Raw genomic sequence first — 13,120 nt, forward strand, 5'->3', positions numbered from 1 at the left:
GCAACAAGAGTATGATGTTGAAGTTAATGATCCGGATCAGCAGGGAGCACCAACACCAGAAAGTCCACCAGTTGCTGCACTCAGAAGATCCAACAGGGGTCGAATTCCTTCCAGTAGGTATCCCTCAGATCAATACGTGGTGTTATTATCTGATGGTTCAGAACCTGAATGCTTTGTAGATGCAATGGAAGATGAGCACAAGAAGGAGTGGAAAAATGCTATGCAAGAGGAGATGGATTCCTTGCATAAGAATCATACTTATGAGTTGGTGAAGTTGCCCAAGGGCAAGAAAATTTTGAAGAACAAGTAGGTCTACAGAATCAAGCAAGAAGAGCACACATCATATCCAAGGTACAAGGCCAGGCTAGTTGTAAAAAGATTCGGCCAAAGAAAAGGCATTGACTATGATGAGATCTTTTCTCCGGTTGTGAAGATGACATCCATAAGAGTAATCCTTGGCATGGCAGCAAGTCTCAACTTGGAGGTTGAGCAAATGGATTTGAAGACTGCATTCCTTCATGGTGAGTTGAAGGAAGAAATATACATGGAGCAACCTGAGGGGTTTCTTGTGAAAGGCAAAGAAGACTATGTGTGCAAGCTAAAGAAAAGTCTCTATGGCCTAAAACAAGCACCAAGACAATAGTACATGAAGTTTGAAACTGTCATGGGGGAGCAAGGCTACAAGAAGTGTAGCTCGGAGAATTGTGTGTTTATTCAGAGGTTCTCAGATGATGATTTCATCATATTGTTGCTCTATGTTGATGATATCCTGATTGTTGGAAATAATGTCTCTAGGATTGCTAAGTTGAAGAAGGAGTTGACCAAATGTTTTTCTATGAAAGACTTAGGTCCATCAAAGAACATTCTCGGAATGAGAATTGAGCGAGACAGAAATTGCAGCAAGTTGTACTTGTCTCAAGAGAAGTATATTGAGAAGGTACTTCAGAAGTTTAGGATGGAAAATGCAAAAGTTGTGTGTTGTCCACTAGCAGTCCATTTCAAGTTGAGCAGAAATCAATGTCCTACCATTGATGAGCAGAAAAAGGAAATGCATCATGTTTCTTATGCTTCAGCGGTAGGGAGTTTGATGTATGCTATGGTGTGTACAATGTCTTACATTGCTCATGCGGTTAGTACTGTGAGCAGATTTATGTCCAGTCCAGGAAGACCTCATTGGGAAGCCGTGAAGTGGATTTTGAGATATCTCCGGGGCAGCACAAATCTAAAACTTTGTTTTGGTGATGGTGAGGCCAAGCTGATTGCTTTTTCAGATTCTGATATGGCTGGAGATGTTGACAGAAGGAAGTATACTTCAGGTTACTTGGTTACCTATGCAGGGGGAGCGGTGTCATGGCAAAGCAGGCTACAAAAGTGTGTGGCATTGAATACAACTAAAGCTGAATTCATTGCTGTAACAGAGGCGAGCAAAGAACTATTGTGGCTGAAATGGTTGGCTTGTGAGCTTGGTTTTAAGCAAGACAAGTATGTGTTGTTTTGTGACAACCAAAGTGCTATCCACTTGAGTAAGAATGCAAACTTTCATTCAAGGTCTAAGCATATAGAACTCCGTTATCATTGGATTCGAGATGTGTTATATTCCAAGCAAATGCAACTTGAGAAGGTTCACACTGATGACAATACGGCTGATATGTTGACTAAAGTGGTGACAAGGAAGAAACTTGAAGTATGCCGCTGACTCGCTAGCATGGCTACTGGAAGGCAGTGAGACCCTCCACGTTGTCGGGAGGGGGAGTTTGTTGGGCTAAGTCCCTCCATATGGAGGTGCGTTGGCAGCCCAATATCAGCGCATAAGTCCAACACATGTCAGTAGTTGATCTTCGCTGCATCCAACGATTGAGAGCGCTTCTAAGGGAAGTGAGGTAAGGAGAAAACCCTAGCCACTCCACCCCTGCTGGTGGTAGCTGCCATTTGTGAGAGTGAGAGAGAGAGCACACAAGAGAAACCACAACCTGAGAGAAAGGAAGAAGAAGAGGCAGAGATTCTGTCCAGATTTGCTGCATCTGACTAGACAATGTTCAAGTTGGTGATTGGAGGCTCAAACGTGCTTGGATCAACCCCAAACTTGCTGAACTTGTTCCTTACTTTGAGTACTTCGATCTGATTAGCTGGTTTAAGAATTGGTTCAGTGGAGCATCAGATTTGAGAGTGGTTTTGTCAGCTCTGACTGCTGCAGTTTCAGAACAGAGTAGTTTTGGGAGATGAACAGTTTGGGTAGGCAAACGATGTCCGATTGAGCTGAAATTTGGAGGGGATATTAGGAACTCGTGTGTATACTTGTCTGCCAAATTTGGTGCTGTTTGGTTCAACGGTTTAAGAGCAGTTTGCAAAACACTGAAGGGTACAGAAGCTGTGTAAACTCTACTTTGCTGAAATCTTGCTTTTTATGGTTGTTATTGCTGTTGCCGGTTGGCAACGTGGAGAGTGTGTTGTAAATCTCTCTATAAGTTCTAGAGCAGATTTTTTACTCATCATTCTCATAGTGAAGTTCCGTGGACTGGTCGGTCCATAGCCGTGGTTTTTTACTCCTCAAGTTGAGGAGGTTCTTCCACGTTAAATCCTGTGTCACATGTGCATGTTGTTTGTGTTATTCCGCTGCTTACTTGTTGGTTGAAGCTGTCCTCAAAGTTAATACAAGTGGAGGAGGCTGTGTAGTGTGCATATTTACCGTGTCGGTGAATTTGTGCAGCGCATTGTTACTGTCCAGCCCAACACTTATTGCAGTCAAAAGCCTTGGCGAAAGCATATCACAGACTAGTGAGTTCTAGATTACAAATCTGATTAGCCTGCTGCAAAATTATATCAAAACATAATTGTAAAGTTATTTAAACATATAGAGCAACTAGTAGGTTTGGACCAGTAAGGTGAGTAGCTTGTTGGTATTTACAGGAGAGCTGTTATCACCAAGAACTGATTTGTTGTAACCCGTCAATTGGCTAACCTGTATTTCGTTCTTTTCTGTTTCCCGGTGCGCCTCCGCCGCCGCTGCTTTCTTCTTGGGATGTTGGTGGAAGGCTGAGGTGAAGCTGTCCAGGTAAGGAATCCGCAAGGCTTGAAGAAGTAACTGGGTTGCTTCTATGCCGGGAACATGATGATGCTGATGTCCCCGGGAAGAGCTGGTGCTCCTGAGGCCGCGATGCAACCTGACCAGAAGCAACAGAGTGATGCTGCTGATTCTGCAGTGCGGATGGTGTGTTGGTTGGGGGCACCATGTGCATGATGCTTGAATTAGAAGCATTGCTCCATGTATCATGTCACGTTGGATGGGTTGCTAAATTAGTAGTGTAGCTTCTCCCTATGGGATGTGGCACCCCAAGGCTGCATAGATTCACGCTATTGTTTCCGATCCTTGCACGAAGCTCGTTCTGCAGTTCTATTATTTGGGCTCTGAGTGTAGTATTCTCATCTTGCAGCTTGGTCTTCTCTGAACTGACCTATTAATAAGTGTAACTTAGGCTTAACCTTGAAGGTAATGAAGCAAATAACCTGAAACAACTATATCATTTGATAAATTATGAAGGCAGCAACCACAAGTTGGAAAGGAGAGACATCAATGGGAATTTATTTATATGTGAGTTAATTCAAGTAAAGGCATTGCTTACAGGTACAATAGATACTTCATGAACTTTAGAAGATAAATGCATGCTAGCTAGACTTTCATCCTTATAGTGAAGAAGGAAAACAGTTATCATCTAAGGCACGCTAGCTAGATCTTCATTAAACCCTTTTGCCCCCCTTTGTTGTTAGATCTATAAATTATCCCTGTTGTTCGAGAAACACAATAATCTAGGGAACATGCAAAATGTTTAAATTTTGAGCACAAGTATATGCACAGTTTCTGGAAGGCAAGTATATGAGCACTTAATATTTCAGAACTCACATATTGGTGCTCAGTTAGAAGAGTAGATTGCTCCTTTCTAAGAGATTCAACTTGAGTAATTAAATCTCGCAGTACTCGTGCAGCATCACCCAATACTGTAGCTTTTCCACTATTTTGTCGATCATGATCTGTAATAGAAGAACTATGTTTATCAGAAAAATAATGTTGAGTACAATGAGCTCTACAAGGAATAACAATATGCATGCAAACTCTACAGTCCCATGGCAATACTTTTGGATGATTGACGCCAAAGGGTAATTACATACGAAAGATTATCCATCTTGGCATGATTTATTCAGCGTATGCAATAATGCGGTGCACAAAAAAAGGAAATACAAATAATGATTTCAGGTATTTTCATAATATGTAATATCAACCTTCTATATGGGCTAAAGAACAAGCTGATGAAAACTTTCCCCTTCAGAACTTTGTTCTTGAGACATGTGGTGGACCACTCAAAAGTGAGCTTGGAAGAAAGTAGGAAGCCAACCTTTCACATGGGAATATTTAGCAATTTAACAAAATGGGCCCATGTAGACTTTTACAATCCTAGAAAGGATTGCTAGGATATATAAAATACTCCCTCCATTCATTATTATAAGATGTTCTCACTTTTTTCTAATTCGGATGCATATAGATGCATTTTAGTGTGTTTGTTCACTCATTTCAGTCCTTATGTATTTCATATTGAAATATCCAAAACATCTTATATTTGTGAACGGATGGAGTACTGAATAATGAGATGAGTTTCACCCAAAATATAAACAGCAAGATGCAACAGCAACAACAGACAATTGAATACAGGAATCAACATATGCTCTTCCAGTCGTGGCGTCAATACTACGAATTGTGAACATGTACTGTGCATCAGATACACATGAACACTACCAAACATATAACCTAATAATGAGATGAGTGTATTGGTTCCCAGTTGTCATTAATTTATTAAAAAGACATATGAGTCCAAGTTGAGGGAACAGAGTGATGTAATCCATGTGCAATAACTTAACTGGTATTTTTCCCAAAAGGGAAGATTAAATCAGCTAAAAATTGTCATTGATTAATGATGCATCGTACTAACCTAACATACTGCTGAGCTCAACAAAAAGGTCATTCAACTGGTCACCTACAGCACACAAATCATCAGAATAAGAGAAAAGTGTATACCAAAGGAAGGGTGGAGTATTGGGCTGGTCATAGTGGGGAGTAACTTATACTAGTGTCACGCATATGACACTAGTCTAAGTTACTACCTCCATAGTGCAAAGTAACATAGTAGTAGTATCATAGATGGCTTCATTTATTAGCTTGTAGACTCATCTTTTCTCCGGAAGCGTTATATTATAGTAACATATTATGTTACTCTCTCCTCATTAACTACATGCCACATAAACAAAAATTTCTTTGAGTGCGCTATGTTACTATCTAAATTACTCCCACTATGACTAGCATTAGAGGAAATTAAGAAGTAATATAATGGACCACGCCTAGGTTTAGAATAATATGAAGTTGGAAATGTTACAGATATGATCGACTTAAGTCATTGAAAATGACTGCCTAACTGCAAGTCTATATGGTAAGTACTTCTCCCAGCATCCATACGGCCGATCACAAGATAAAAGAGCAGGCGTCGAACTGCAGAACCCCGTGTCCTAAATAATCTTCAATTCGAGGAGTCTTCTTCTATTTTATGTTTGCTGTATAGGAAACGCTGATCTCTTGGATGACTCCACTCATGCTTTTTAAATGATGACATCTTTTTCTTTTAAAGCAAGCCTGAGTCAGTTCAAAGAACAGAATCCAAAATAACTGGAAGCACCGACATGGATGCAAATGCAAAAGACTGTGAAAATAATCAGGTGAAACACCAGTCTATTGGAGCAGATGAGCTCCTCTGCCATCAGGTAGTAGTAATAAGTACTTGCAGTCTTTTACAGGGCTAGCAAACAACTAAATCTGACATTAAAACTACTCAGCATGCAGATTTATGGTAGCAAAAGAATACAATTCATGAAGAGGTGAACTAGGAGACTGGTCACAATTAAGGCAAGTTTAAGTCACAACTTAAACATATGAAATACATATTTATAAAAAACCTATGAGGAATGATGCTTGCTAAGATTATTGTTATTGATGCTGGTTTGGTCAAATGGATATAACGAGAAGATTATGCTTGTTAGGTGGAGTTTAGAATTATTCTTGGACAACAACCCAAGATGACAAGTGAATAACGACAATATATTGTGGGATAAAGCTGAAATCCAAGTAATTAGAAGAAATGTCTGGCATTGTAAATCACGTACTGCAAGGAATGCCGAATTCAATCCATTTGCATATTGCAGCCTTTCACAGGAAATGCTACCAGGGACGAATCAAGAGTTCGTTGTACCACCGCCAAAAAGTGGAGCCTAGCTTAGACCACATGCATGGAACTACAGAGTTCTTTTTACAGGAGACTACTCTTCCAAATATCGGCTGACTTTGAAGTTAATCGGCCAGTTAATCGGTACTCAGAGGGTGCCCGGTTCAAAAACTTCCTATTCGCCGCGTTTCTCACTCAGACAGTTAGGCCTGTCAGACCGATTTATCGGCTGTCAGACCAAGTAATCGTGGCACAACGATTAACTTGGATGCCGGTTTGGCCGACTAAAGCCCAAAATTTCCATCCCGTGCACTTCTCCAGCCGCCCTTTAGAATTATTCCTAGACAACAACCCAAGATGACAAGTGAATAACGACAAAATATTGTGGTAAGTGCATCCAGATTCATTCATGTGTCTGCCCCACCATCTCATCAATTAGAAAACAGAAAAAATCTAGCAAAAATAAATTTGATCATGCACATCCTAGGCTAATTGGCCAAAGCAACAAAGTAAAATTTATTACTGCTATAACGCTAGGTAACTCATGTAGCTAAGCAAATGAAAATGTATCGAAGAAGATAAGTAACTAAAGACCAACCTGTCAACGTGCTTTTCGGCAGCAGAACTTGAGCTGCCAGCCATTGAATTTGAGCTCTGCGCATCAGCCACCATTCCAAGATTCTGGTGTCTACATAACAGAAAAGACTGTTGGAGCACCCTAGAGATAAAGCTAAAATCCAAGTAATTAGAAGAAATGTCTGGCATCGTAAATCACGTATAGCAAGGAATACCGAATTCAGTCCATTTACAGATAGCAGGCTTTCATAGGAAATGCTACCAGGGATGAATCAAGAGTTCATTGTATCACCGCAAAAGGTGGAGCCTAGCTTAGACCACATGCATGGAACTACAGAGTTCTTTTTACAGGAGACTACTCTTCCAAATATCGACTGACTTTGAAGTTAATCGGCCAGTTAATCGGTACTCGGAGGGTGCCCGGTTCGAAAACTTCGTATTCGCTTCGTTTCTCACTCAGACACTTAGGCCTGTCAGAACGATTTATCGGCTGCCATACCAAGTAATCATGGCACAACGATTAACTTGGATGCTGGTTTGGCCGACTAAAGCCCAAAATTTCCATCCCGTGCACTTCTCCAGCCGCCCCACAGCTTAGGGTTGGAGGAAATTGAGGCTCCCACTCATCCTCCTCTCCCCTCACGATTCGAGGAACTGGCCGGCGACTGCTTGAATCGTAATTCCATGGCAATGAGTAGCTTCACAGAAATGATCCTGTCAATCACTTCAATAACCTACCTAGCCCTTTCTTGGCAGCGATCTGGCATTAGGTATATTGAGACCTAGAAATATTCTTTACAATTTATTTTCTACTCCCTCCGTAAACTAATATAAGAATGTTTAGAACACTATTTTAGTGTTCTAAACATTCTTATATTAGTTTACGGGGGAAGTACCTTATTAAAATATTTTTAGACCATCAATCGCTGATAAAATCAATCATAAAACTATTTAAATCCTATTAACTCTATGGTCTCTAAGAATCCGGTATACAGAGTTACATACTCCACATATCAACTTGATCATTCCAACAACAAAAGCTACATGAAAGCACCATGAGACCCTACAAGAAACAATTAAAAATCATCTTGGACTGTTGGTGCTAAGCTAGGCCCATACCTCCCCAGTGAATCTCAAACCACACACAAAAATAATCAGCTCTCGTCTCCATAATTCGCACCACCTGATAATTAGCTCTCGTCTCCGTAATTCGCACCACCTTAACCCTGAGCATAACCAGCCCTAGCAAGCCATCGGTAGTCGACAAAGAGAACCATACCTGAATGAATTCACATCTGAAGACGCAGTCTTGGATGTCCCTACAGCCTGGGTGGATCTTGGTCCGCTAGGGTCGGCCGGCCGGCGCTGGGGGGGGGGGAGCCAGGGGGGGGGGGGGGGGGGAGGGGGCAAGCACGCAACGAGCGTGTGGTGGCCACCCAACACCAGCACACTTGTGTGATGCACGTGCCAGCAAGGTGACACATTTGTTTAGCTATAGGAAAGAGTCTAAAACAAGGACGTGGCTACCTGGCACACAAGCGCTCTGGCTGAAAGGAAATGCCAGTCGCGCGGCCCTGACAGGACAACCCTGAAAAAGAAAAAGATGCGCCCCCACCCTAGTACCGATCTCACGCAACCTCTCTCCCTCCTCTTATGTGAAGGCCCACACACGCGAGGGGACCCCTTCATCCTCCATGCTCCTCCTTTCTTCCTTCAAAACAAATATGGAGAACAAGGACAGACAGATTGCTCCCCCGTCAATGGCGTCTTGAGAAAGAAGAAACGCATACAAGGACCCCTCCTTCCTCCTCCTTTCTTCCCCGAAATCAGATCTAGAGAATGAAAAAGAGAGCCTACCGCCCCCCAAATAGGTAAGCACTAGCTCCCCTGGCCATCTCTCCTCTTTAGTCTTCGATCATGTCTTGCTTGATCGGCCACCCTAGTCGTGCCAGTTTGAACATCAACTGGTTTTTTGCTTTGGTGAAAAAACAAGAGCATCTGGTCGATTGCTTTTAGGCAACCCTACTGTATGTATGGGGCAACTATGTATAATGCATTATGTACATTGATGTACAATTGTAGTAAGACAAAACCAAAACTAGATAAAAAAGGGACAACTCTAGTACCAAAACTGGGCAACTTCAGTGTTGTTTAGCAGATAAAGGGTACACAATCCAGGATTTTGATTATAGGTGCCCATTTTTGGTGCTAGAGCAACTACTCGACTGTTATTGAGCCAAAGACCCTAGGAAACGCACATTGTATGCATGCAACAACTGGGTGTAATGAACTGTGTAAACCAAAACAACGCATGAACAAATATGGGCAACTCTAGTAGAAAAAAGGGCAACTGATGTGTTGTTTAGCAGACAGATGGTACAAACCCAGCCAGCCCCCAAAAATATTGTTTCTGTAAACATGAGGCAACCATATTGTATCCATTGAGACAACTCTATGCAAAAAAACCTTTTGGAACATAAAACACATGAAGTATATAGTAGAAAGCATAAAACTCATGTTATAAAAGTAGTAGTAACATGCATGTGCTAAAACATAACTTTTGCGTTCACTGTCGTTCTCGCTAAGACTCAAACAACAAACACAAAAAATTCGAACAAGCCCACATTCATGTACTTTGCTATCATTGCAGATGGTATCGCTAAAAATAAAAGAGTATAAACTACACCGAAGATAGGTCTTCTGCCATCGGTAAGCTCTCCGTCAGATGCACGTTCTTTCCATCATCAAACGTTGTGATTTCTGCTGCTGAAAAAAGAGCAAAAAATGTAAATCACATATCACATAAAACAAACCTTTGCTGCTATATATGGGTGTCATACTGCTAGAAACATAAAGGTAGAAGAAAAAAGAAACAGAAACGTTTTGACAATAATTAATATATAAGTTGCCTCTAGTTTACTCTATAGTTTCCCAAACAACTGCTTATAGTTGCTCCTTTTATTCTAGAACTAATTTCTGCAAAAGATGATGCAATGTTTTTCTGGTGGGCTAACACACAGTTTGTTGCAGGTTCATGTGGTGACAAAAAAGACAATTAGTAGTTGGAAAAAAGATGATTGATCTGAATGAACCGCCACTTGACGTAGAGTGCATCAACATGTCAATTGAGTTGGGTACACCCTTCTTACATGTAGGTTGTGAGCAGGAGGATCACCATTTGGAGGAGGGGGTTGGTGAGTCCCCTGACGCCAACATTGTATCTAATAGTACTCATGTCCCGAACAATCATGTCGCTGCTCCCCCACCTATGGTTGCTCCTGCTAATGCTTTTGTTGATGAGGAAAATGAGTTGGAAGACGAAGAAGCTGGGTCACAGCCACAACAACCTTATGTTGGCATGTTCTTCGACACATTAGTCGATGCCAGGGAAAACTATAATTGCTACGCCTTGATGGTGGGTTTTTCAATCAATTCGAATACGTCTTACAGGTCAGCCTACACGAGCATGCTGGAAAAACAAAAATTCTGCTATAACAAGTTCCGCAAGCTAGTGGAGAGGGTTGGGGTCTTGGATGTTGTCTCGCCCAGCAAAAACACTACATGCCCAAGCTCATCTGAACAAGATGTTGAAGAGGATGGTGAAGAACACACTTATAAGAAGAAAGAGAAAGCGAGAGACTATAATGCAAACAAAATGCCCTACTAAGATGGTGGTGAAGCTTACAGATGGCAGATGGGAGGTTATCACTTTTGTTGCAGATCACAACCACCCACTAATTGACAAGCCATCACTTTCGAAATACCTCCATTCTCACCAAGGCATCCTGCCCGATGAGAAAAAATTTCTTACTCGCCTTAACGACTATAACTTGATAATAGGTACAATAAAAAAACCACCCCACACCACCTTCCCCCCTTCTCATTGAATTAATCTTGTTACTAGAGAAGTGTTACTTATTCCTTCCTCAAGAATTGGATTTCTTTTCTATCCTAGTATATATAAAAAGGAAAAAAAGCCTCACAAACTGTATAGGATTCATGGATGACCCTAATCAAAAAAACTTGACAACTTAAATAGTAAACTGAGGCAACTATGTTCATTTTTATGCAACTCTGATAATAAAAAAAGCATGACCCAGCAAAAAAGTTTGTGAAAAAGTCTAGCTTGCTCTACTTATGCATAAGTGTTGCTTTATGTTCTCTATAAAAACAAGTTGCTCACTACATTGTGTTAGTTGCCTGAAACACAAGTTATTTATTTGTTTTTGCTAGCAAGGATGATGATGATAATGTCATCATGCTACGACTCAGAGTTAATTGTCCCGTACACAGCTAAAGCCATCCACAACCACTGTTCAAAGCTGAATGTCACAACTAAGGAAATTGACATTGAAGAAACACTCAACTACTTCTGCAAGGTGATGGAAAATGGCCCATGATTCTTCTTTAAATGCAAGACGGATGCGGGCGGCGGGACATGAAACTTGTTTTGGGTGGATGGTGCGACACGGAAAGCTTACGCGGAGGCTTATCATGATTGTGTATCATTTGATGCAATTTATCTCACAAACATGTATAGTATGCCATTTGCCCCTTTCATTGGCATCAACAAGCATGGCAGTCAATTATGCTTGAATGTGGATTTGTGCGGCAAGAACTAGCCTCAAGTTATGACTGTTTGTTTGATGCTCTCTTGGAGGCTATGGATGGGTTGGATCCGGAAAACATCATCACTGACCAAGACGTTGCTATGGTGCAAGCAATCAAGACGAAGTTCTCGAAAATGTTCACCGTTGTTGTTGTTGGCATATAATGAAGAAAGCACAAGAGAAGCTTGGCCCTGCATTGGCTAGGAACCCAGATTTGGTCAAAGACTTCAATGAATGCATTGACTTCAGTTTCACCCCAGCTGAATTTGAACGGAAGTGGGCTATGCTTTTGTTGAAGTATGAGGGTCTTATGAATGGCCACTTCGAGAAACTCTATGAATACCGGGCTACAGGAGTGTCGTGCTACTTCAAATTCAGTTTTTTCCCTTTCCTTCAGTCGACGCAACGCAGAGAAGGGTTCAATGCTGTCTTAAAGCACTATGTGAACCCACACAAGTCAATCCTCAACTTCGTCAAGCAATACGAGAATATTCAAGTACACATACTCGTGAGGGAGGGCGGGAACGACTACTGGACAGAACATTTCGACACACAAAGATGGTCTTTCCCCATTGAGCAGCATGCCTACAAGGCCTAGGGACATCTATGTAAAATTTAGAACTGAGTTTCAGATGATTGGTGTAGCACCCAAGATGCGATTCTATCCCAATCACGTGATGAACTGATGATTGGGGCACAACCACATTTCGAGCGCATAGCAAGGTGGATATCATTACAACATACCATGTAGTGAATAGATGAGAATACAAGATAAAGGCTTACACTCGCCACAAGCCACAACATGAATACATCAATACATCAATACATAGCAATCATCATACAGAAGAGCAGGATCCGACTACGGATGAAATCAAATGAAAAAGAAGAACGACATCCACCCTGCTAATCCCAGGCTCCCCGACCCGAAACCTATTCCTTGATCGAAGAAGAAGAAGTAGAAGAACTCCAAAACAAGCAAGCATTGCTCTCACGTCTTGATCATCGCATTACCTGTACCAGAAACTACTTTTGTAGTAATGTGTGAGCCACGAGGACTCAGCAATCCCATTACCATGGGTATCAAGACTAGCAAAGCTTAATGGGTATATGATACGTCTCCAATGTATCTATAATTGTTGATTGTTCCATGCTATTATATTATCAATCTTGGATGTTTTATAATCATTTTATATCATTTTTTGGTACTAACCTATTGACATAGTGCCAAGTGCAAGTTGTTGTTTTTCCCATGTTTTTTACATCGCAGAAAATCCATATCAAATGGAGTCCAAATGCCACAAAACTTTGCGGAGATTTTTTATGGACCATAAGGAACGTAATGGGCCCTGGCTGCGCCTGGGGGTCCCCCGAGGGGAGCACAACCCACCAGGGCGTGCCAGGAGGCCCAGGCACACTCTGGTGGGTTGTGCCCACCTCCGGTGCCCCCTGGACCGCCTCTTTGCTCTATAAATACCCCAATATTTCCAAAACCCTAGGGGAGTCAACAAAATATTGATCCAGCTGCCGCAGAGTCCAAAACCACCAGATCCTATCTAGACACCATCTCGGATGGGGTTCACCACCTCCATTGGTGCCTCTCCGATGATGCGTGAGTAGTTCTTTGTAGACCTTCGGGTCTGTAGTTAGTAGCTAGATGGCTTCCTCTCTCTCTCT

General features: G+C 41.7%; 1 protein-coding gene across 1 annotated transcript; it reads right to left on the reverse strand.

The window, feature by feature from the left end:
- Nucleotides 1-2,860: 2,860 nt before the first annotated feature.
- On the reverse strand, nucleotides 2,861-7,021 carry LOC125554749. The gene is made up of 6 exons (XM_048718190.1): nucleotides 6,793-7,021; nucleotides 5,904-5,929; nucleotides 4,980-5,024; nucleotides 3,899-4,026; nucleotides 3,277-3,452; nucleotides 2,861-3,161 (listed from the first exon to the last, which is right to left on the reverse strand). The coding sequence occupies exons 1-6, from the start codon at nucleotides 6,930-6,932 to the stop codon at nucleotides 2,861-2,863; spliced, it is 816 nt and encodes a 271-aa protein (XP_048574147.1). The 5' UTR covers nucleotides 6,933-7,021.
- Between the last annotated feature and the right edge of the window lie 6,099 nt (nucleotides 7,022-13,120).

Source organism: Triticum urartu, chromosome 4 (assembly GCF_003073215.2).
Source record: "Triticum urartu cultivar G1812 chromosome 4, Tu2.1, whole genome shotgun sequence".
Lineage (NCBI taxonomy): Eukaryota > Viridiplantae > Streptophyta > Magnoliopsida > Poales > Poaceae > Triticum > Triticum urartu.